This window comes from Cydia amplana, chromosome 23, assembly GCF_948474715.1.
Source record: "Cydia amplana chromosome 23, ilCydAmpl1.1, whole genome shotgun sequence".
Taxonomy (NCBI): domain Eukaryota; kingdom Metazoa; phylum Arthropoda; class Insecta; order Lepidoptera; family Tortricidae; genus Cydia; species Cydia amplana.
Genome location: NC_086091.1, coordinates 9,415,088 through 9,439,562, shown reverse-complemented (window position 1 = coordinate 9,439,562; position 24,475 = coordinate 9,415,088). Strand labels below are relative to the sequence as shown.

At 39.3% G+C, this 24,475-nt stretch overlaps 2 protein-coding genes across 2 annotated transcripts; both read right to left on the bottom strand.

The window, feature by feature from the left end:
* Positions 1–352: 352 nt before the first annotated feature.
* Positions 353–12,918, bottom strand: LOC134658606 (ADP-ribosylation factor-like protein 13B). Its single transcript, XM_063514259.1, has 9 exons — positions 12,386–12,918; positions 11,105–11,204; positions 8,425–8,663; positions 7,955–8,132; positions 5,642–5,762; positions 4,421–4,547; positions 3,358–3,501; positions 1,762–1,867; positions 353–397 (listed from the first exon to the last, which is right to left on the bottom strand). The coding sequence occupies exons 1-8, from the start codon at positions 12,735–12,737 to the stop codon at positions 1,767–1,769; spliced, it is 1,362 nt and encodes a 453-aa protein (XP_063370329.1). The 5' UTR covers positions 12,738–12,918; the 3' UTR covers positions 353–397; positions 1,762–1,766.
* A 2,734-nt stretch (positions 12,919–15,652) lies between these two features.
* LOC134658736 (tubulin-specific chaperone E) lies at positions 15,653–23,617 on the bottom strand. Its single transcript, XM_063514383.1, has 7 exons — positions 23,176–23,617; positions 22,378–22,484; positions 20,829–21,008; positions 19,057–19,471; positions 17,501–17,632; positions 16,984–17,140; positions 15,653–16,113 (listed from the first exon to the last, which is right to left on the bottom strand). Exons 1-7 carry the CDS (start codon positions 23,521–23,523, stop codon positions 15,800–15,802), a joined length of 1,653 nt encoding a protein of 550 aa, XP_063370453.1. The 5' UTR covers positions 23,524–23,617; the 3' UTR covers positions 15,653–15,799.
* Positions 23,618–24,475: the final 858 nt, after the last annotated feature.

Genomic DNA, 24,475 nt, shown 5'->3' with positions numbered 1-24,475 from the left:
ATAATTATAATGTCCCTTACAAATAAAGGCTAATAAATGTAATATTTCTTATTTATATTTAACACAAATTCCTGCTTCGAATTTGGCAGCCCTGTACAGCTTCGTACATTTTGCGGTAACCTTGGTAACCAAACGTTAGTGCCGTACAGCTCCATCTATTTCAGCGATTTTTTTAGATTCTACTTTTAGAATCATTGCCAGTATGGCACAAAGTTTAAATTCTTGATTTATCTAAATGAAATAAATCAAAATATGTGTTTTCTTTATAATATTCATTTAAATTCATTTTAACAAAACAAGGAACGTCTGTTTAAAGAAAAAGATATGCATACAACCTTTTTATCATTAAAACTATTTGTCAATCAGTGGTCCCATCACAGCGGAAACTTTTTACTACCTGTAAATAGAAACGAGACCTGTAGATAAAATCATCGAGTCCGACTCACGCTTGACTGCACATTTCTAATAGGTTTTCCATCTATGAATTATCTCAGATGATTTTTTCGGGCTCGAGCACTAATCTGTTAAACAAAAGCCTTTCGTTTCTTTTAAGAGCGGTCTTCAGCACGTGCCAAAGTAACCATGTCGTTTAAAAAGCAACTATCGTGATAGTATTAAGGTTCAAATTTATGTGACAGCTCATTCTGAGAACAAATGGGTTGTTTCATGAAATTGAACCATATAAATAGAATGGTAAATTTGCTTTTCTCAAACATGCAATGAAATGTCGTCGCTCCGGGCGTTATATCAGGCTTCGAAGTATCACGTTTAGGGCGGAGCAACTCCAGAGAACTGTAAAGGAATTTCATACGAAATTGAAGGCCTAGGCCGGGAAGTATTTTTTTTTTAAATTCTAATGTAAACATGGGGTCTGTGTCCATGAACAGACTAAACAGCCGAATTATATTTTTTTTTTATATTTTTGGTGAATGAATGGTTATCGGACCAAAATATCCGTGTTAACGCCTGTTATACACGAACGTACTGATATTAAGAATACGAATCTGTATGATTCAATGTGTTGATGAATAAATTTAAAATTTTGTCTATACGTAAGTCACCAGAGACCATAGACAATATTTAAAATCCTCTGCATTTATTTTATTTATAGAAATTGAGATTCTTATTATCAGATTGTGTATAATGGCCCTAATAAGGTCTATTCGAACACTACACACGCGAAATACGGACGACTTCCGTAAAAAAAAAAAAACAACTATAGCGGGATTGGAAGAAAAATTAAAAAACTTTTGTTGTGAAGTTGGATTTTTATTATAAAGATTATAAATTTGTTTTTTTGAGTGGTGTATTTTTTTATTTCATTGCATGTTTGAGAAAAGCACTATACATGCCTAGCCGTGAAAAGGTCTTGCCGGCTTCGTATCACTATCCGGCCTCCCTACGGTCGGCCGGCTATACCTACTCACCCGGCAAGCCCTTCTTTCCCGGCGTCTGCAGTAATGTACTATTTTAAACGGGTTTGTTCCCGTTACTTATGTAGGGCCTATTAGCAGTAAACAGGTGTAAGCACTGTATAAAGGAAACCTTTTGTTTATTAGACTAGGGCCCGAGCCCGAAAAAATCATCTCAGATAATTCATACTATAACTACTTTGTGTATTTGTTTAAAATTTTAGACCCAGTAGTTTTGGAGATGAAGGGGGGGGAATGGTCGGACAGACAGACGCACGAGTGATCCTATAAGGGTTCCGTTTTTTCCCTTTGATGTACGGAACCCTAGGGTAAATGTACCTATACATACCGGCGTCAGTTGGTGGCGTGCTGAAAGTCCCCCTTGTCGAGGTGTCTCTTTTTCGGTTCGTACACCATCATGGAGACACGTTCCGGGCTCGTCTTGTTACGCACGTCTGCAAAAATATTACAAATTATACGTATAATTTATCATATCTGTCAAAGAGTATTTTTTTAAGAAACGGATGTTTCCTCTTCTTAAAATAAATTATTTCACAGCGTTATTTTTAAACACAATTTATGTTTAATAAATCAGATTGAAATATAAAAAGTAGGCGAGTTGACCGTGACGTCATTATACTCGTCACTAAAGTCTATTTTTTTATTCGGTAGACTGAAATGACAGTTCATAGTATGAACATAAAATGTCATTTCATACTATGAAATGTCATTTTAGTCTACCGAATTAAAAAATAGACTTTACACAGTATAAAACAAAGTCGCTTCCCGCTGTCTGTCTGTATGTATATATGCTTAGATCTTTAAAACTACGCAACGGATTTTCATGCGGTTTTTTATAATAGATAGAGTGATTCAAGAGGAAGGTTTTTGTATAATTTGTTAACCCGTGCGAAGCCGGGGCGGGTCGCTAGTTTTCATATACATTCCATATTAGCAAATCGTTTTGACAGTTCTAAAAATGAAGCTGATTTGACTAGCAGGAAAGTAGCCTATTGACAGTGCTGCTGCGCTGCTGGTAAGAAACAGGAAAAATGGTGGAAAGAAATCTCACAATATTGTTAAATTCCGACGAATTTCTTAGTTTAGATTAGAGTTAATCAACTTTTTCTTGTCACACGTTGCTATGGTTACGGTCTCCTAAGTCACTCTTAAAACTCTAGGTTTTTCGTATTTTAAATGAACCAAACTTGCATTTTATGGTAGTTATAAGACCTTTCCATAATGGGAGATCTACTGAGCATGTTAGTAGAACATGGTACAGCAGTTCTTCTAACAATCTACGCTACTATTGTCTCCTCTCGGATGGGACAGAATAACAACAAGAAATAGATGATTGACCCATTAACCAGAACTAGTGAATGTATGTAGTTACAGTCAATCAAATCAGACCCATGATAAAATAGTATTTGTACAACAAGAGATCAAAGTTTGATATTTCTTCAAGTGCTTATTTTGAGTCCCGTGCAAGCGAAAGATTCTATACTAGATGAATCTAATTTAGAATCTTGAGCGTAGTAAGGGACTCAAAAGCGCACGAGATGTAAATAACTTTGATCTCGTGTAGTTCATAAAACTTTTCACCTCAGCAGTGAGAACATATTAGAGAACCCGAAAAATGTATTCCTTCTTCATCACTTACCTATTCACTCATGTTTTCTTAAGATATACCAACAATTAAGTTTTCACCTCAGCTGCTGAGGTGAAAAATAAAATTATTTGTAATCATCAAATGCTCAGAAACACGGTCTTCGTATTTAACAACTTTCCAAGAAAACATGTCAAAATGAAATATAGTGGTTTGCGGTTATTTATGTTGTGTTATTTTTCTTTTTGGGTAGGCGCAACAGATATTCGGCAAAATGGCCGAATAGGCCGAATACCGAATAGTTGTCGAATATTCGTGGCATCTCTAATTAGCACTCACATCGCAAGCTAAGGCGCCGCCTGTGCGCCGACACCTCCAGCTGGCGGCGCACGAGCTGCGAGGCGGAGGCGGGCCGCCCGCCCGCCGGCAGCGTGGCCGCGTCCCGCAGCGGGGTCACGTCTGAAGACGCCGTTTTGTTGACATCTGAAACATTAATGCACATTTTAGGGCATTTTCGCAAGTCCTAATAGCGTTTGCACAGGGTCTCTATTTCCCCAAAGAGTTTTAAGTCATACTGTTTGCCCGCGTTTTCATTAGTTATAATTCATTTGGTTCAGAAACGCGTCACTTTTCAGGATTGCCATAAAACAAACCTAACCTAACCTATCTATAGGATAACCTTACGAAAATTCTGAAAAGGTAACGGTTTCAGTTTTATGACTAATGGTAATATGACAAACAATACATTATGACTTAAAACTTTATGGGAAACAAAGGGACCCCACTCCACTGACAGTGGGTTTGCCAGAGTAAAATATACCTCGGTCAGCGAGTAATATTTCTCTCCGCATAATTTCCCCGTCTCTGATAACATGCCGTGGTCGCTCCGGCTCTCGAGCAGTTTTCTCTTCAGAGATGAGTTCTGACTCATATGACTCAACCTGCAAGTGCTGTGGTCGCAACATACCTCGGTCAGCTAGTAATATTTCTCTCCGCATAATTTCCCCGTCTCTGATAACACGGCGTGGTCGCTCCGGCTCTCGAGCCGTTTTTTCTACAGATGAGTTTCGACTCATATGACTCAACCTGCAAGTACTGTTGTCACAACATACCTCGGTCAGCGAGTAATATTTCTCTCCGCATAATTTCCCCATCTCTGATAACACGGCGTGGTCGCTCCGGCTCTCGAGCCGTTTTTTCTACAGATGAGTTTCGACTCATATGACTCAACCTGCAAGTACTGTTGTCACAACATACCTCGGTCAGCTAGTAATATTTCTCTCCGCATAATTTCCCCATCTCTGATAACACGGCGTGGTCGCTCCGGCTCTCGAGCAGTTTTCTCTTCAGAGATGAGTTCTGACTCATGACTCAACCTGCGAGTACTGTGGTCGCAACATACCTCGGTCAGCTAGTAATATTTCTCTCCGCATAATTTCCCCATCTCTGATAACACGGCGCGGTCGCTCCGGCTCTCGAGCCGTTTTCTCTTCACACTCTAGAGATGAGTTTTGACACAATGGCTCGACCTGCAAGAAATACAAGTTGCTATATTTAATAGGTATTAAAGGTTTTATTAACTAGGTAGTGCGAGGGACTTAGGGCCCATTTAGACGATGCGAGAACTCGCATGCGTGTTTCATTACCAGAGCTCGGATTTTTCACGGCAAAACAAAACACTAGCGTAATCTAGCCAGTGCTAGAAATATTATTTTATCGATATCGAGTATTACTAGAGTATATGACAGGTATTGCCTCAATACATTTTTAGGGTTCCGTAGTCAACTAGGAACCCTTATAGTTTCGCCATGTCTGTCCGTCCGTCCGTCCATCCGTCCGCGGATAATCTCAGTGACCGTTAGTGCTACAACGCTGAAATTTGGTATGAGCTGTGGTATGAGTATGTATATTTTCCACGCCGAAAAAGTGGTACAATAAAATCTAAAAAAATATGTTTTTTTGGGGTACCTCCCATACACATGAAGTGGGGGAAAAATCTTTTTTTCGCCCCAACCCTACTGTGATAAACGAAACTGTTTACTCCCAGAGAATGTTGAAAAGCTAATGATTATCTACTCCTATCACTATTACACAAATAAAATGCCATGTGCTGCTGTGTGTACTGACGTAGATTTTGAAGAAGAAATTGCGTCTGTTTCTATTATATAACTTCATACAAATGTTTTTATTACATATTTATTTTATTTGGTGACGTATTTTCTTCTAGTACTGAATTATCGATATCGATAAAATAATGTTTCTATCACTGGCTAGATTCCGATAGTGTTTTGTTTTGCCGTGAAAAATCCGAGCTCTGTTCATTACATTGCGGGTTTTGATCGGCCGGTTGAATTGGACGTAACCAACAGTCCGCAATGTTACTAAAATCGCATGCGAGTTCGCGCACCGTCTAAATCAGCCCTTGTCTAAAATTCTAATTATTTTTATTAAATGTACTTTTAATTGCCTTCCACCCCTACCCGTAAGTAGTATCTTAACTAAAGTTGTTACCGTAAGGTACGATTGTTTAATAAAATTGTGTGTTTAGTTTACTGGTACACTGTTCTCGTTATCTTATCTTATCTGCATTGACGTCATCGGCAAATTTCGAGCTAATAATTACCTTCATCTTTTTCGTGGGACTAGAATGTGGCCTGTTCATAAAGTCGATGTGGTTGCCACCGCTTCTGTTGCGAGCGATTGGTGAAAGCTTTCTGAATTCCGCCCGAGGCTCCAACTCCACCCTTCAAAACGAAAATACCCTTTTCACCTCAGCAGCTCGAACAAGGGTACTTTGCTACTTAAAAACAGTGAGCAAAATCGCATTTTGCTCTCTGAGTGAGACAAAATGAGCAAAACGCGATTTTGCTCACTCAGTGAGCAAAATTTGATTTTGCTCACTGTTTTTAAGTAGCAAAGTACCCTTGTTCGAGATGCTGAGGTGAAAATTTAATTGTTGGCATATCTTAAGAAAACATGAGTGAATAGAGGTAAGTGATGAAGAAGGAATACATTTTTCGGGTTCTCTAATATGTTCTCACTGCTGAGGTGAAAAGTTTTGTGAACTACACGAGATCAAAGTTATTTACATCTCGTGCGCTTTTGAGTCCCTTACTACGCTCAAGATTCTAAATTAGATTCACTCGCTACGCTCGTGAATCTATTATAGAATCTTTCGCTTGCACGGGACTCAAAATAAGCACTCGAAGAAATATCAAACTTTGATCTCTTGTTGTACAAATAACTATTTTCTACTCCCGTACCTTTATTTGTCATTTAAAGGGTCGTGCACACACCTTTAAAACCCTACCTTATAGTTGTCAAGACAAGTATTTAGTCTATTCCCCAAAAAAGAATTTGTGCATACACGCAGTATCTTTTTGGCGATTTTACGATACTTCGTAAGTGGTCATTACTTAAAAAATATTGAATGAAATGCAGTGTTGCCAACCTTATTTTAAATGTCATCTCTGACAAATAAGTGAACCATAGACATGTTTTTTTTAAATTTCATTCATTCATGCATTCTTTTCCCGTCCGTACCCTCCATTTTTGCTACTTCTTGAATTAAAAATATTTGTTAAATTTACAATTTTATTTCAAAGTGCTTGGTCGTAGAAAAAGTATTGTATGCAACGTTGTTTAACTGAGTCAAAAAATACTCGTGGCGTCTTTATTAACAATTTTCGGCTTCGCCTCAAATTGTTACTAACGCCACTCGCCTTTTTTGACCTCTCTTAAACAACGGTTGCATAAAATACTATTAAATAACTTCTTAATTATTATGAATCCCCATTACAATCCAACCAGTTTTTAATGGATAATGCATAACTGCATACCAACTATGCAACTAGAGTTGAAAGCGCCCATAGCCACGCTGTCCGATTTGATAGAGGTCGACTATATTTATACCATAAGTCCAGGTTTAAACTTTATTTTCGTATAAGAGTGGATCAACTATTTCTTGTTGTTATTCTGTCCGCATAGTTTGTTAGAAGACATTGTACACCACCTTCTTCTGACACGCTTGGTAGACGACCCTCAATGGAAAGAGTTTATAAGTATCACAATAAAGCTTGTTTGGTGAATTTAAATGCCTAAAGATCAGGTTTTAAAGAGTGACCCAGGAGAACGTAACCATGGCAACGAGTGACAAGAAAAAGTTGATTCACCCATAAATACCTTGCTGTTGGCATTGCCTCTGTACTAGCTCGACCAAAAAGCGGCGATAATTTTGGCTTGTCAACACTCTCGATGGTAACTGTGGTGTCCACACTGTTTTGATTGAGACCGGCTTAACAACTATGAGTTCTGGTTTTTGGTTGGTAACTATAGTCACCACACTTTAAGATGTGTATAAATACCTTGCTGTGGGCATCGCCTCTGTACTAGCTCGACCAAAAAGCGGCGATAATTTTGGCTTGTCGACACTCTCGATGGTAACTGTGGTATCCACATTGTCTGTTTTGATTGAGACCGGCTTAACAACTATGAGTTCTGGTTTTTGGTTGGTAACTATAGTCACCACACTTTAAGATGTGTATAAATACCTTGCTGTGGGCATCGCCTCTGTACTAGCTCGACCAAAAAGCGGCGATAATTTTGGCTTGTCGACACTGTCGATGGTAACTGTGGTATCCACATTGTCTGTTTTAATTGAGACCGGCTTAACAACTATGAATTCTAGTTTAGACTATTTTGGTTGGTAACTATAGTCACCACACTTTAAGATGTGTATAAATACCTTGCTGTGGGCATCGCCTCTGTACTAGCTCGACCAAAAAGCGGCGATAATTTTGGCTTGTCGACACTGTCGATGGTAACTGTGGTATCCACATTGTCTGTTTTAATTGAGACCGGCTTAACAACTATGAATTCTAGTTTAGACTATTTTGGTTGGTAACTATAGTCACCACACCTTATACCGTATAAATACCTTGCTGTGGGCATCGCCTCTGTACTAGCTCGACCAAAAAGCGGCGATAACTTTGGCTTGTCGACACTCTCGATGGTAACTGTGGTGTCCACACTATTGGTTTTCATGGAGATCGGCTTGACCACTATGACACCTTCGGAATCCTTGCTTTCGAGATTGAAGTTTGGATTTTCAAAGCCTGTGAAAGAGACCAAGAATTTTAAAACACTATACCACAACAACTGTTTTAAAGTATTTAGGTACGACTATTGTTTGTTAGATATAAGTTAAGAAAATGTTTTAATTAAATGTAAAATTAGGAATACTCCTAATGTTCATAAACTACCTAGATGTAAGATTTTTTTTCAATGTCCTAACATGGTGCCAATGTGCCATGTGTTCTGTGTCTTGTCTTTTTAATTTAAGTTTTAGAACCGTTTGCGGAGGCCTTAGCAAGCCTCGAAATAGTCGAAATGCAGCGTAAAACCTACCAGTTTGCGTGTTTTCGCTGTCGGCAGTAAAAGTCTGGCTCGCTTTGCTTTGCAGCCGCCTCCTCTCCAACTCTGCATGTATGTCTGTCTGCACGCGCAGGTTTATGTCTCCATAACGACGCACGATGTAGTTCAGGAGCCAGTGGTAACCCTTTTTTAGACCTGGGTCGATTTTAGGCTTTTTTTTCTTCGTTTCCGTTTCGGCGGTGTAGGATTCCACTAGGGTTGGACATCGGTATCTGAAAAAAATAAGTTCTAAGCTAAAAGGAATTTCACTATCGTTGTTTGGGGGCCCTTGCCAAGATGACAACCGTTTGCGCTACGACAACGAAACGCTATCTTTCTATCGCGTACGCCCTATCCGCTAGCTGGCGCGGTTACACGGAGCGGGCGAGCGTGTTAAAAAGGTATCAGCGTAATTCGTCCCATTCGTTTTTCGTTCATTTCTTATGTCCGTCTCATTCTGTGTTCGTCACTCATTCTTTATTCGTCTCAATCGCTATATGTCCCTATCGTCTTAAGTACAATTATGTAACCTGTCTCTTTCTTAACAAGTCTTTTTCGTTTTTCGTCACGGTCTTCCTAGGACTATGTCTTTGTTTGTGTCGGTTTGTTTTTAGGATCAAATGTCTATATGGGACATTAAAGTAACACAAAAGTCAGAAATTCAAGTCAAAGGCCGAGACAGTCGCACTTCACTCGCGAAACGCCCTAAACAAAACGAGAAGGGAACGTGACGTCAAGGTCTCTGGGAGCCCATCTTGTAGTATGGACAAAACAAGAAAATTGCGTTTTTGTCGGTGAAATATTGTGATAAATTGCTCGTTTGCTATCTATTTTAATAGTTTGTTATAAAATTCAACATGTGTCATCATCCCTATGGCACCCGCATGCGTGCGCCCGCTCCGTGCACCCAGCCAGCGGACGCCCTTAGTTGGAAGCTCATATGTAATACAAAAGTCTATAATGTTCTGTGTTAGTTTTTCATCCTATGTACTAAGAACTTTACGATCTTTACGCATTATATATTAATTATAAAATGTAACTTCATTGCGCGTATAATTAAGTTTTCAAATTTAACTCCGACTTTTTGATGACGTCATTGTCTTGGAGAAAGACTGAACGTCGGAGGTAAATTTTAAAACTTAAGTACCTGTACGCCATTCAACCCATTTTTATGATTAATGATGGGAAAGACAAATTTTCATGAATCAACGCAAAAAATCCCCAGTTTATAAAATACCTATAATAATAAAAAAATGCTGTGTGTGTGTGTGTGTGTAATAATGTCAAGTGTTGTAAGCCTATCTAGTACCCGTATGCTTAAGTCTTGTAAGTCTTCAGCCTATCGGAATAGGGGCAATGTCAATGTCACCAAGGAATATGGAATACAGTTTATGCAGTGGAGGTGACATTACGTTTTTTGTGACAAATTTCGACAGACTGCGAACTTACTTGTTAACAAGCGGTTCTATGTTCAGTTTCTCGACTACATCGATGTCGCCAACGCGCTTGTCCTGCTTGTTGGCCAGCACCAGTATTGGTTTGTTTACGTACACACTATAGTGTGAACTTACTTGTTAACAAGCGGTTCTATGTTCAGTTTCTCGACTACATCGATGTCGTCCAGCGTGCCCGACTTGTCCTGCTTGTTGGCCAGCACCAGTATTGGTTTGTTTAGATACACACTATAGTGCGAACTTACTTGTTAACAATGGGTTCTATGTTCAGTTTCTCGACTACATCGATGTCGTCCAGCGCGCCAGTCTTGTCCTGCTTGTTGGCCAGCACCAGTATTGGTTTGTTCAGGTACACACTATACTGCGAACTTACTTGTTAACAAGCGGTTCTATGTTCAGTTTCTCGACTACATCGATGTCGTCCAGCGCGCTTGTCCTGCTTGTTGGACAGCACCAGTATTGGTTTGTTTACGTACACACTATAGTGTGAACTTACTTGTTAACAAGCGGTTCTATGTTCAGTTTCTCGACTACATCGCTGTCGTCCAGCCCGCCAGACTTGTCCAGCTTGTTGGCCAGCACCAGTATTGGTTTGTTTAGATACACACTATAGTGCGAAATTACTTGTTAACAAGCGGTTCTATGTTCAGTTTCTCGACTACATCGCTGTCGTCCAGCGCGCCAGACTTGTCCTGCTTGTTGGCCAGCACCAGTATTGGTTTGTTTAGGTACCTACCCACTATACTGCGAACTTACTTGTTAACGAGCGGTTCTATGTTTAGTTTCTCGACGACATCGATGTCGTCCAGCGCGCCAGTCTTGTCCTGCTTGTTGGCCAGCACCAGTATTGGTTTGTTCAGGTACACACTAAACTTGGCTGGACACGCTACCGCGTGTCTAGATACTGCGAACTTACTTGATAACAAGCGGTTCTATGTTCAGTTTCTCGACTACGGGTGGAATCACATCTGTCAGCATCGAGCCGCATTTTATATATGAGAAATTGCTCGTTAGTATGAAGATGCGTACGCATGCTTTCAGCTTTCCGATGCGTACGTATCTTCATACTAACGAGCGATTTCTCATATATAAAATGCGGCTCGATGCTGACAGATGTGATTTCACCCTACATCGATGTCGTCCAGCGCGCCAGACTTGTCCTGCTTGTTGGCCAGCACCAGTATTGGTTTGTTTAGATACACACTATAGTGCGAACTTACTTGTTAACAAGCGGTTCTATGTTCAGTTTCTCGACTACATCGATGTCGTCCAGCGCGCCCGACTTGTCCTGCTTGTTGGCCAGCACCAGTATTGGTTTGCCTATGGAAGTGTAACCATAAAACACATTAAGAAATTTTCATTGCCCCTAACCCTAAGTGGGTTAGAAATAGCCCAAGGCTAGAAAAAGTAAAGAAAACATAAAATCAGAGTGCATAGTTTTGATAGTTTGCATTGCGCTATAGTTTTCGTCCAGCTCTAGTTTTCGTCCACTTGACGGAATTTGAATATAAACCTACATTGCTACACAAATTACGATTTATTGTAATCCTTAATGTCTAAACAATATATCTACATAAAAATGATATTTCGCAAGTAGCTAATTAAAAATTATATTATTTGCTTATCCGCAAAGTGGACGAAAACTAGAGCAATGGACGGAAACTAGCGCAATGACCTTATTTATTTAATATGTTATGTTTATTTAAATACACTATCAATAACATGAACAATCACTGATCATCACTGATGCAACAAGAGGTCTATGAATGAATTTGTCAAGTATGATTTTTTTTTACATTATTGACAATATGTGAAACTACAATTGGCAGACTTAATACAAGAAGACATTCTCTACCAGTCAACCATGATATGTAGTTAATAAACCATTGATATGCATGTGAAATTTGCCTACAAATTGAAGAATTTAATAAGAAAGAATTTGGAAGTACATTTAACAAATGTTACATTTAATGTCTCAAATGGTCTCAAATCTTATTGAAACTAATCAGATTCTAAGAAGATTTTAATTGTAAATTGAATGCAGAAACCCACACATTGACAATAATAATATGCCAATTTCCTAGTAGGTTTAACTATACTCAATGTTTATAAAGAAATATGAAAAGTACATGTGCCAAATCAAGCCTGGACACTTAAATTATAACTCTATAATTTTATATGGAAAGAAGAGGAAGTAGGTATGTAAAATTGGTTGAAGATTATGAGGATAAAAACCAGTAAATTTACTATTATCATTGTACAAAAATCTACTTTGAAACGAAACCTAAAATATTTAAGGATAATATCAAGAAAAAAGCGTGCTTTTACCAATCTGATTTTTTAAATTAAATAAATCCACACGAGCTCTTCGCTGTCTCGTTTTAATTATTAGCTACAGCTCAGAATTGATCAATTATACACGCCACGGTTCGACGACGACGCGTCGGCCTGCTTTATCGCCAATATGCGAATTTAATTAATAATTAGTTCCACCAACTCACCTGATATTTTATCATGCGATAACACTTCTTCCAACACGGCACGGCATTCATCCAGCCGTGAAAAATCACTCGAGTCGATAACAAATATAACCCCATGTACCTCGCTATAGTACTGCGACCATATTTGCCTGAAATGCGGCCCTCCTCCCAAATCGTAAATAGTCACCGGGGTGTCCTTATGAATCAAATTAACAGCCTTAAAACCTACGGTCGGCAGAACTTTATCATCGTTCTCTCCTGCCAAATTGTTCACGGTTTTAGTCTTTCCCGCGTTGTCTAAACCTATTAATATTAACACTATACGTCTACGCACGCTCCGGCGGCGGGTAACGTACGCCCAACAATTACCCATCACTGAAAACTAATATTAAACTAAACAAACACTCTCACATCTTATGGGCCTTATGGCAGAGGAACTTTGAATTTATCGCCAGTGGCCATTTGTAAACAAAAGTTTTGTTGACACAACCGTTACCAATGGCGATCGAGGTGAATGTGGCCAGTATCAAAATGGGTTTGTTTTCGTTGCGCGTCTAGTTGTGGTCTAGTTCATATGGTTGTAATCGAAGGGCACGTCCGAGGTTACAGCTGTTTTCATTATTTGTATAAGAATGTAAAGAAACATAACGTCACTACTATCATCAATGAAAAATAATGTGATAAAGATGACATCTAAATTTCAAGGCAATGTTAGAAACTAATAAATAAAATATTTGGAATTGTAAAGTTATAACAGACGGGAGTACCTGTCGGCGACCTTAAACGGTCAGCATATTATTATAATCAAATTTAAACTATCGTGAGATAATACTAACATTAAGCTAATTTTCGGTCAGCATATCTTTCTCGATTTAATTTATTAGCTGTGTCTTTAAAGTGGAGTCCAGACGAGACTCTTTTTTCGCCAATCTGATGAAATTGTCCGATCGAATCAGCAGGTGCGGACACAAAAATGCCAATTTTCGAAGTAAGTATCTATGGAATGCAAATTGGTGATTAAATTTGTGTACGTGTGGACGCTAGATGAGATTGGCGCCAATTATTTTCCTGATCTAATCAGTCGATTTGCCCAGCTCGTCTGGACTCTACTTAATGGACGTACTAATACGGCGGACCACCTTACACACGGTCGAACGGGCCTCGAACCGGACCAAGGTCGAGATCCTGTGCGCCCGTCTGTAAGGACTTTTACAAAACAGGTCATAAAAGACGTGCAGGTGGCAGCACTATAGCCGAGCGAGTCAAGAGCGAGCGTGGTCGTTGGTCGAGGCCTCCTAGAGTAAGTAGGCTTAACTTTTTTTAAATCTAGATGGCTGAGTTTCAAATGTTCTACAGGAAGTGTCACAGCACTATTTGCTGACCATTAACCTTTTGGACGCCAATGACCGATATATCCGCACCGTAGGTTCAACGCCAAAGACCGATTAATCGGTCACAGACCACAGAGCAACATCGACCCAGCCCATCGACACCCCATACTATGATAACTTAGGAACGTACTTGTTACCAACGTTGAGGCATAGTAAATAATCTTATCGAATTAAAATGACTGCTGTTGCATTTTGGTAACACATACCATACTTGCTTTCAAACATAGACGTATTATACCTACTTTTCTTTAGGTTGGTATGATCGGTAAAACGTCTACCGTCATTCTAAATTGTGGTGAAAGCGGTTATGTTACGTGTTTATTTTTGTGTTTAGACCAAATAACTTTAGCTTTTATTTAAATGGGGGGCAATTCTTTAAGAAAATGTGAAGTTTGTGGGGTCAGGCGTGTAAGGAAACTTACTTCTGATATATTTTTAGCAAGATTTCCTCTTGATTCGAACAGGTCGGTAAACTGATGTTTTTGTGCGATATTTTCATTTTGAGTCGTTCCCAGATACTAATTTAATTAGTTTGGAGTAGTTTTTATCGTTTACCATCCTTGATTAAAACGAAAACATTCTGTGAATAGATTCTTCTTGTAAAAACTAGGTAACCTAAGACACGAATAGTGTGCGAACAACTTATCGATAATCCCTTTATTTCAGATATCGACTATGGGTAAAGGTAACAGGTAATGAGGATTTGGAATATTTACCTATACAAAGGCTGAATGAAACTCCAACCTCTGAATATCTACAAGTGAATGAGCCTGACAGCTTTTTCCCTTTGTGGGAAGTTGGAGTTCACAGCCTTCACAGGCAAGACTCAGTGTTTGCAGGAGTGCTCTAAAAGTAGATTGTAGCTTTAGTTACGTTCATAAGCGTATTGTAATATGCCTACGTAAATATAAAACTATCTGTATCTTATCTTTATTATGTAAAATAAAATTATTTTTATATTTTGCATTTTTTTTATTAATCCACCTGATTTTCAATATTTACTTTTACAGTAGTACAGTACAACAGCACGTATCGCACATTTATCGATATCGATAAACAGTAGGTACCAGAAGTGTCGAGCCCTAGCGTTGTTTTTTTTTGTGTTGGCAGTATTGACATGTATTTGGTGTGTTGGCACAATGTACGTTCTTAATTCGGTTTAAGGCTTGTTCGAGAGTGCCGACTCTTAAAACGTAGTGATTTAATACTCTTTGCATCGACCTACGTGCATATACATAAAGTTCAACTTCAGTTTTGACACTTCAATGATGTGGCGTATGAGTGACAGCTTTTGTGTTTGACACGGCGTGGAAAAGGTTAATAAAAACAAAATAGGGCAGTGTTTTTCATTCTGTAGGACGTGACCATTCATGCCAAGGAATCCATGGGCTGCGTCATGAAAAACACTGCAATACATTAGTGATTGTCAAAAACCTTCCAGCATCCAATAATACACCGCCCAGTAATGGCAGTAACGTTAGCGATGGTGGTATGTAGTGCGATTCTGATCATAAGAATTATAATTAGGTGTCTAGATAGGGTAGAAAATCATCTTTAAATAATCAAAACCTAGTCAAACTACATGTCAAACAGCAACACTCTTAACTGTCCATCGGTGGACCTTATGCCTTTGTAATAAGGTTTACCGACGGACATTTAACCTTTTCCACGCCGTGTCAAACTCAGACGCAAAGAGTAGTATAATATATATCATTGAAGTGTCAAAACTGAAGTTGAACTTTATGTATATGCACGTAGGTCGATGTTGCTCTGTGGTCTGTGGTTAATCGGTCTTTGGCGTTGAACCTACGGTGCGGATATATCGGTCATTGGCGTCCAAAAGGTTAACAGTGTGGGCGACGGTACCTAACCTAACCCTCCAAAACTAAAACAACAATAAAAATACAATAAGGATATTTATTTGTGAAAACATCAGCAATAAATACAGGTACAATTTGGACATAATGTTATTTACAAAGCCGATTTCGAAAATAAATAAATGCGCCAATTATTTTAAGGGTTGCCATGAGTAAAAATACAGAATTTATCTGAACTTAACAAGAATATTGTCTCCATTTTTCATAGAATAATAAGCCAAGTCTTTCATGTAGTTGTCTAGGCATATTTCGGCACCTTTCATTTGGTCATCGATTAGATAGAGTTTGGGTTTTCCGGTGTTGCCATTCGCGAAGAGTCTTTGCGCGAGTGTGACCAGTTTTTGGACGGCCATAGTGTTGGGGAACTTCTTTTTGAGTCGTTTTCCGGTTTCGTCTTGGAGCGTGATTTCTAGGAGCTGTGAGGTGAGCGTGGAGGATTTCGTTTGCTGTACAAGGAGACTGTCGTCTGGAATGCCGTATTCTGGAAGTAAAGAAAGGTTCATGAAACTTCCGATTCATATTTGAGGTGAAACTATCTTAACCAGTACAGAGGGTCTAGGCAAGATTCCAAACGTTTCTATATTAGTGCGACTGAGTTTCACATTTCGACATTTCAAGCACTAACAGTGACTTAGTAGCGTTCACGATGGCCGCGCGCCGAGAAATACGTGAGTTACACCGTATTAGCTTAAAAAATCTAGTCATGTGTAAAAATATGGGTGCAGAAATCATCTCAAAAATATGTCCCTTAGCTCTTATATCAGCGAATTAAGAACATATTTTTAATTTGATTAAGAATGGGACATATTTTTGAATAAGTTGTCTACACCCATATAAGACACAATTGACTGTACAACTTTAACCTTTTGGACGCCAATGACGGATATATCAGCACCGCAGGTCCAACGCCAAAGACTGATCAATCGGTCACATACCACAGAGCAACATAGACCATGCGTGCACATGCATAAAGTTCAATTTCAGTTTTGACACTTCGGTGGCGTCCGAATGACAGCTTTTGTGTTTGACACGGCGTCGAAAAGGTTAAATAACATGGCTGAATATAAATAAATAAATAAATAAATATTATAGGACATTATTACACAAATTGACTAAGTCCCACGGTAAGCTCAAGAAGGCTTGTGTTGTGGGTACTCAGACAACGATATATATAATATACAAATACTTAAATACATAGAAAACAACCATGACTCAGGAACAAATATCTGTGCTCGTCACACAAATAAATGCCCTTACCGGGATTCGAACCCAGGACCGCGGCTTCACAGGCAGGGTCACTACCCACTAGGCCAGACCGGTCGTCTATATATGAGAAGTAATATATGCTTACTCATAATGAGTTCCTGGAACCGGCAATGGTCTATATCAAAAGCGGCCTGCGCATTCAGATCTGTCTGCGCGCGTTTCCATTCCGCCCCGTAGCGTTTCATGTAGTCGTATTCCGCTCCCCGGCGTAATTCACGGGTTATTTTCGACCCGTTCAGTTCCTGTAAAAACAAACATTTGAAAATTTTCTCAACTAGTGTTTTTCATCACATAAATCTTGGTAAAGTAGGTTAGAATGTATGTATGTGTGTATAAAATCTTTCCTTGTTTTCCATACATTGAAACGGCTTCTAACGTTACATGGTGACGTCACGATGTATTGCCATTTTCTTAGGTGCGTTTCGTCAGTAAAGTGCGGATCATCATTTGTGACTTTTGTATTGCTTTAAGACAATGGGTCCCATACAGACATTTGATCCTCAAAACAAGCCTGATCGACTGATACATAAAAAAATCTCAAATACCCTATTGTACATTATAATGCACATCGGGCGTTACAAGGTTAAAACCAGTATAGATACCTGTAGTGTGCCAATTTTCGCTATAATCAGCTGAGATCCAGTGTCATAGTCCTCGGTGGCCTGTATCGGGTTCTTCAAGAAGTAGAGCTTCCGGAGACGGTTCAGCTTGTCTAGCTCGCTTACTGACCGCCACTAGAAATAATATGCAGGTAAGTTACGTATGACGACAGGTAGTCGGACGATATTAGAACCAGGGATGTTGCGGATGCCGATTTTTTGACATCCGCGGATGCGGATGCGGATTTTTAAAGGCTCACATCCGCGGATGCGGATGCGGATGCGGATGCGGATGCGGATGTCAAGATAGTACCATAAAAAACGTCAGTTATTACATTTTAGTAATTTTTATTTCAAAAAACCGGCCAAGTGCGAGTCGGACTCGCGTTCCAAGGGTTCCGTACATTAAGTCCCACTCACGCTTGACTGCTCATTTCTAATAGGTTTTTTTGGTTAACGACTAAATTACCTAGCAGTCTAGCACTTACGCCGATGCTAAGACGTTCCTGTACCGACCTGTTCCACATCCGCATCCGCATTAAATCCGCATCGATTTTATGCGGATGCGGATGCGGATGTTGAAAATAATGCGGAAGTTCCGCGGTTGCGGATGCGGATGCGGATATTCGCAACATCCCTGATTAGAACAGACAGATAGACGTTCAACAGTGGGCGCAAATATGCTTAGAAGAGAGAGCGAGAGGGAAGAGATGTTATCTAGGTATGTATAGGTAAGAACAATACTACTTTTGTTTCACTGATTTTTTTACCATAACTATTCAAAACCCCATTCCTTCAATTCAATTACGGATAAAAGAACCGTCTCGGTAAATAAGGATTAATTAAAAAAATCCATCATTTGAGACAAGTCACATTTCCAGAAAGTGCAATCTAGCGTCGAAAACGAAACGTCTGAGATAATTATAAAACTTAATTTTGCGCGATTAAGTCCCGTCGTTGTAAATAATAATGAGTAAAAATCGTGGCAGTTTAAATTAGTGTGAAGTGCAATCTAATTTTGAACTTTAAATCCGAATGTTAAAGTTCAAAATTCTATTGGCGTGTATGTGGTCGATAAATCTTACTATCGTAAATAGTTTAAGGTTTTCCTATGTACAGTCAAGTGTAAAAATATAGGTGTATCTCATCATACTAAAAATATGTCCCATAACTCTTATGTCAGCTATTTAAGAACTATGGGACATAATTTTGAGTAAGTTGCCTACAACCATATTTTTACACTTGACTGTACAATATAAAACAAAACCGGCCAAGTGCGAGTCGGACTCGCGCACGGAGGGTTCCGCACCATCAACAAAAAATAGAGCAAAAAAATCGTGTTTGTTGTATAGGAGCCCCCGTTAAATATTTATTTTAATTTATTTTTAGTATTTGTTGTTATAGCGGCAACAGAAATACATCATCTGTGAAAATTACAACTGTCTAGCTATCACGGTTCGTGAGATACAGCCTGGTGACAGACGGACGGACAGCGGAGTCTTAGTAATAGGGTCCCGTTTTTTACCCTTTGGGTACGGAACCCTAAAAACCATACTTACATCATTTATCTTGTTCCTGTTCAGAAACAGCAACTCCAAATTCTCAAAAACATCCACTTTAGCATTCCCCGGATTATCGTTGAACCTGATCTGTTCAATCTGACAATCGTTCAGACTTAGCACTTTCAGGTTCTCCAGCCAGCCTAGATTCATGACGTCGTACCATGAGTCTATCGGGTTCCCATCCAGTCTTAGTATGGTTAGTGTTCGGAGAGTGACCGTCGGTGGTGATATGGTCCTGACTCGGTTGTAAGCGGCAATGATTTCTTGGATCTTCGGAGTAAGGTGAGTTAGAGCGAGTATGTCGGACCATTCGTAGTCACAAACGGAAATGTTGAGTTTTTCCAAGTTGGATAGATTGATGGAAAGCTGGTCTAGAGTTTCTTCGGGCAAGTTGATGGCCATACGGTTTTTGCTGTAAGAGATTACTCAATAATCACTACCATAGAGAAATATAGTAAATAACAACATAAGATTTTCCGGTCGGTGCTACATCTATTAAGTTAAGTGAATAAGTAATAAATAATTAATATTGTCCTTTGCTGCCTGAAACACAGGGAATCCTAGTTCATGCATTTGTAAATCACTTGTCTTTATAAATTATTAGTCTTTAAGAGCAACCACTGTACTATACTTTTCTCAATAAATTATTTGTATTTGTATTTGTATTTGTATTGTCAAGTAGCAGTACTGATAGTTCCGCTACTCGATGCTAGATGTAGACACTGAAGTTAAGTCTTTTTGGTACCAAAAACGATGTATGGAGTGAGCAATCTATGTATTTTTTCTCTATGTCATTACATAGTATAAAACAAAGTCGCTTCCCGATGTCTGTCCCTATGTATGCTTAGATCTTTAAAACTACGCAACGGATTTTGATGCGTTTTTTTTAATAGACAGAGTGATTCAAGAGGAAGGGTTATGTATAATTTGTTAACCCGTGCAAAGCCGGGGCGGGTCGCTAATTATTATTAAATGAAAGGACGCTTAGCATGAGCAATTTCGTACAGTCGCCATCAAATACATCGGAGCGGTCAACGTGCTCACAAATATCTGAACACGCCTCTATTGTCAAGGTGTTAGTGTCAGATTTTGTGAGCACCTTGGACCTTGGCCGCTCCGATATATCTGTTGGCAACTGTACATTAGCCTGCCTGTTCTTATCTCTATCGCACGCGCATAATTATATTGCTATCCCGCTCGCACAGTCATTGACCACTGTCATCATGGGCGGGACAGTAATACAATTACGCGCGAGCGATAGAGATAGGAAGGCGGGTCTATGTCCAAATTTTTTTATATATAAAATAGACCTTATTACAAAAGGCATAAGGTCGACCAATGGACAGTTAAGAGTATTGTTGTTTGCAAGGCTCGGAACCGATTTATTCTTCATATAAAAAATACCGGTACTATTTCGTTCTTTGGTTTATTATTTCATTTTTAATGAGACAATCTAATAATACGAAGGTGTTACCTAAATACATGATTCATGCCTACGTAAAGAGCATAAAATAATTAAAAATTGATACTTTACAATTATAATACCCACATTCTTAATAAAAAAATAATTTGCTTTGCTTAGTCCTAGAATATATTTTATGCTATTCGTGCACTCTGTAAATAATGTATATAATGTTTGTTTGTATTTCTCTATGTAAGTGAATGTAATATTCTTTTGGAGAAATAAATTCTTAAACCATAACCATAAAAATACTGGGCTATTTTGGGTTTTACAATAAAAACCGGTTCCGAGCCCTGGTTGTTTGTACCTGACATCTAGTTCCCTCAGATCTGGCAACTGCGCGCTCAGCTGTATGACTTCGCGCCAGTTGCTAAACAGGTTGCTGGATACGTCGAGCGAGCGGGCGCGCGGGCACAGAGCGGCAACGTCGCCCGCGCTGGATACGCAGCGGTCGCGGACGCACACCTCCACTAGACGGTCGAATTTTCTGCAATATGAACAAATAATGAATAAATATTAGGGGACATCTTACACAGATCAACCTAGCCCCAAACCATAGAGAAAAAAATACATAGAGTGCTCACTCCATTCATCAGTTTTAGTACCAAAAAGACTATTAGCATCTAGCATCGAGTAGCGGAACTATCAGTACTGCTACTCGACAATAGATGTAGCACCGACCGGAAAGTCTTATGCTGTTGAGATAAGACTTTCCGGTCGGTGCTACATCTATTGTCAAGTAGCAGTACTGATAGTTCCGCTACTCGATGCTAGATGTAGACACTGAAATTAATAGTCTGAACTGATATATGGAGTGAGCACTCTATGTATTTTTTTCTCTATGCCCAAACTAAGCAAACCTGTACTACCCATAGTACAGGTTTGGTAGCACCCATGCTAGGCGACGATATACATACTTAGGTATAAAGATATAAAGGAAACACCCATGACTCAGGAGCAAATAGTATTTCACACAAATAAATGCCCTTACCGGGATTCGAACCCAGGACCATCGGGTTCACAGGCAGGGTCATTACCCACTAGGCCAGACCAGTCATCAACAAAAATCAATGAATATGAATTGTCTTTCTTCTTCAGTGTGTTTGCCTATTGTTCGGCATAGGCCTCTCCTAATTTCTTCTATATAAATAAATAAAATAAATAAATAAATAAATATTATAGGGACATTCTTACAGAAATTGACTAAGCCCCACGGTAAGCTCAAGAAGGCTTGTGTTGTGGGTACTCAGACAACGATATATATAAATACTTAAATACATAGAAAACAACCATGACTCAGGAACAAATATCTGTATCATCATACAAATAAATGCCCTTACCAGGATTCGAACCCGGGACCATCGGCTTCATAGGCAGGCTCACTACCCACTAGGCCAGACCGGTTGTCAACCTGACCTAGCCTGACCTGATATAGCCTGAATTACTGTGTGTCTTCTTCAAAGTGTGCCTCCAATCTTTCTGATATCATTCATCCTAAGGCTCTAGGCCTATTTTTACCAAAACTTGTAAGCACGGACCAGGGGCCCGTTTCTCAAAAGCTTGCAACTTGTAATACAAGTGGAAGTCCCTTTCTAACAAAAGCTGTCAAAAACTGACATCTGCTTGTATTACAAGTTAAAAGCTTTTGAGAAACAGGCCCCTGGAGACTTCCACTTGTAATACAAGCGGATGTCACTTTTTGACAGCTTTTGGTAGAAAGGGACTTCCAGTTGTATTACAAGTTACAAGCTTTTGAGAAACGGGCCCCAGCATTCAACGCAAGATAGCAGTCTGGTACACCCATGTGTTGACCACTCTGCGATACAAATATACAAAGTGAAAGACAAAGATCTTACTGTTTCTGATGGATCTTCTCAAAGCCAACCATCTCAATGAACGGAGCACCCATCTCCCTCTTCCATTCATTGATCACCGTGCGACGGTGAGCCGCCACTGTCTCATCCTGAAAATAATGGTTTTTGTAAAATGTAACTTGCTATTGTCTCTGGTTACCATGATTGTTGACTTTTCGGGCGGAATGCTTAATTTTTGTGTGAATTTATAACTTTTCGTCAATTAATTAAATTAAAAAAATTATTGACTACAACCGTTTTCTGGTATTTTTTCGCTCCATCGAATGGTTGGAAAATATAATAAAAAGTGCAACACTTCTGGGCTAGAGCTCAAACTCATAAATCGTCATATTATTGTACAAAGTTGTTAAAGGCTTTGTCACACAGGCGCATTTTCCGGGCGGGGCGTGAGCATTTTATATGTAAAAGCGGCGCGCCCCGCTCACGCCCCGTCCGGAAAACGCGCCTGTGTGACGAAGCCTTTATACTTTTGATGACATGTAAATAAACTTGTTTGTAAGGTCATTTGTAGCAATTGAAATACTACACTGTAACTTGAATCCAAGTTATGCTTATGTAAGAATACCGTTTATACAAAATATGTCTCCTTTACAAGTTTTGACCCATTTTGAACATATTGTATTGCTTTGTTTACCTTGAGTTCTGACTAAGCCCACCCAAGTAAGTGCCTTTACTTGTGTGGGTGGATGACCTAATTTGTTCACAACATTGACTCAATAAAAACAATATTTTACATAGAGGCCTAAATATAAAAAAACGAACAGAACACTTGCTGCGTACCTCTCGATCTCCGTAATACTTCTTGATAGCATCAGCGCAAGTGATACTTGGTGCAATTTTGTTCGGGCGTATAAAAGACCCAGCGCCTGGCTTCGATGTCTTAAAATACTGAATATCATCCAAAGACCCGTCATGTTTCCCTCTCGCAGGATCATCCCATTCCACTCCGTACCAAATTCCTTTGTATCCTTGCACTTCTCCGATATATTTTACTGTGGCGAAGTCGTCATTACACTTCACACGACTGCCGATTCTTACTTGCGACTCGCCTTCCTCGGTACCATTCCGGCTATCCATGGTACCGTTGCAAAATTTTGGTATCAAATTAACAGGCATTGCGCCCACCATTCTCTTGAAATTTTCGAAAAAGGAACTGTTTATGAAAAGAGAAACAGGCTGAATTTTCCCCGAAAACAAACTGTCAGGAGTGTTTGCTGCTGGCCTGCTGTCAAAGAGGTAACAATGGGTGTTGCCGTTCTAATGTCCAAAACGTAATATTTTTATATAAAAACCAATAAATACTCATTTATAATGTTATTCTCGTATAGAACCCATAAAGTAATTTTTATTGGTAGTGAGTTTTAAATTTTAAACAGTTTTATTAGAACAATTTTCCAATACGAAATTGCCAGTGCAAATATTCGTGACTCATACAACTATATTCTTACGGTTCGCCGATAGATGGCATTAGTTGTATCATTTCAGAAATATGGAATAACCTAACGTGATTGGTCCTTGCACTGTCGTGTATTATACGCCCAAGAATGGCAGTCGCACCGCATAAGGACGAAAGTTCGGATGACAGGTCCGAACCGTACGTAAAAGCTTAATCCCACAACCTTTTTTGCTTGGGAATGTATGAGTAAAGTTCAAAGTTTAGTCCTTTTGCAGGCAAAACTCAGTGACGTAGCATAGTTCGGACCGAGTTTGCACCGGCAGTCGCCGGTTCAATGATCCATTTATTTTTATTCCTTCGTCGAGTCGGTACGGTGCTAGCGTCCTCTCGCTCTCCTCTTTCCGAAATGGGGATCGGGGTCGGGACGTAAAAGTAAAAAATTACTTTTTGACAAAAATGGCTACCCAATGTAGTGGCCCGGACGTGTGCATTAGTCGATAATAGAGAAATGTTCTGTTGTGCCTGTGGAAATATGCAGTTTTTAAGTGAACAATTGTTGCGTGCTGTGCATTAGTGTATACGGATTGGTCCCTACAAAGGATCGAGCGTCAAAATGAGGTACGTAGAGTTCATCGCTCGAGCTTTCCTTAGCAAAACAAATAAATAATTACACAGTTAGCCAAG

Bases quoted from the DNA above. Each gene is read 5' to 3' on its own strand.
- LOC134658606 (XM_063514259.1), bottom strand. From the start codon at position 12,737: ATGGGTAATTGTTGGGCGTACGTTACCCGCCGCCGGAGCGTGCGTAGA. The intron at 8,664-11,104 runs GTAAGTTCGCAC...TATTTTTTTCAG, and splicing joins ATAGAACCGCTTGTTAACAA to ATACCGATGTCCAACCCTAG. The intron at 5,763-7,954 runs GTATTTATACGG...TTCGTTTTGAAG, and splicing joins GAGGCGATGCCCACAGCAAG to GGTGGAGTTGGAGCCTCGGG.
- LOC134658736 (XM_063514383.1), bottom strand. From the start codon at position 23,523: ATGGTGGGCGCAATGCCTGTTAATTTGATACCAAAATTTTGCAACGGT. The intron at 19,472-20,828 runs GTACAAACAACC...AATCTCTTACAG, and splicing joins CTGAGGGAACTAGATGTCAG to CAAAAACCGTATGGCCATCA. The intron at 17,141-17,500 runs GTATCTATACTG...TTGTTTTTACAG, and splicing joins CGAAAATTGGCACACTACAG to GAACTGAACGGGTCGAAAAT.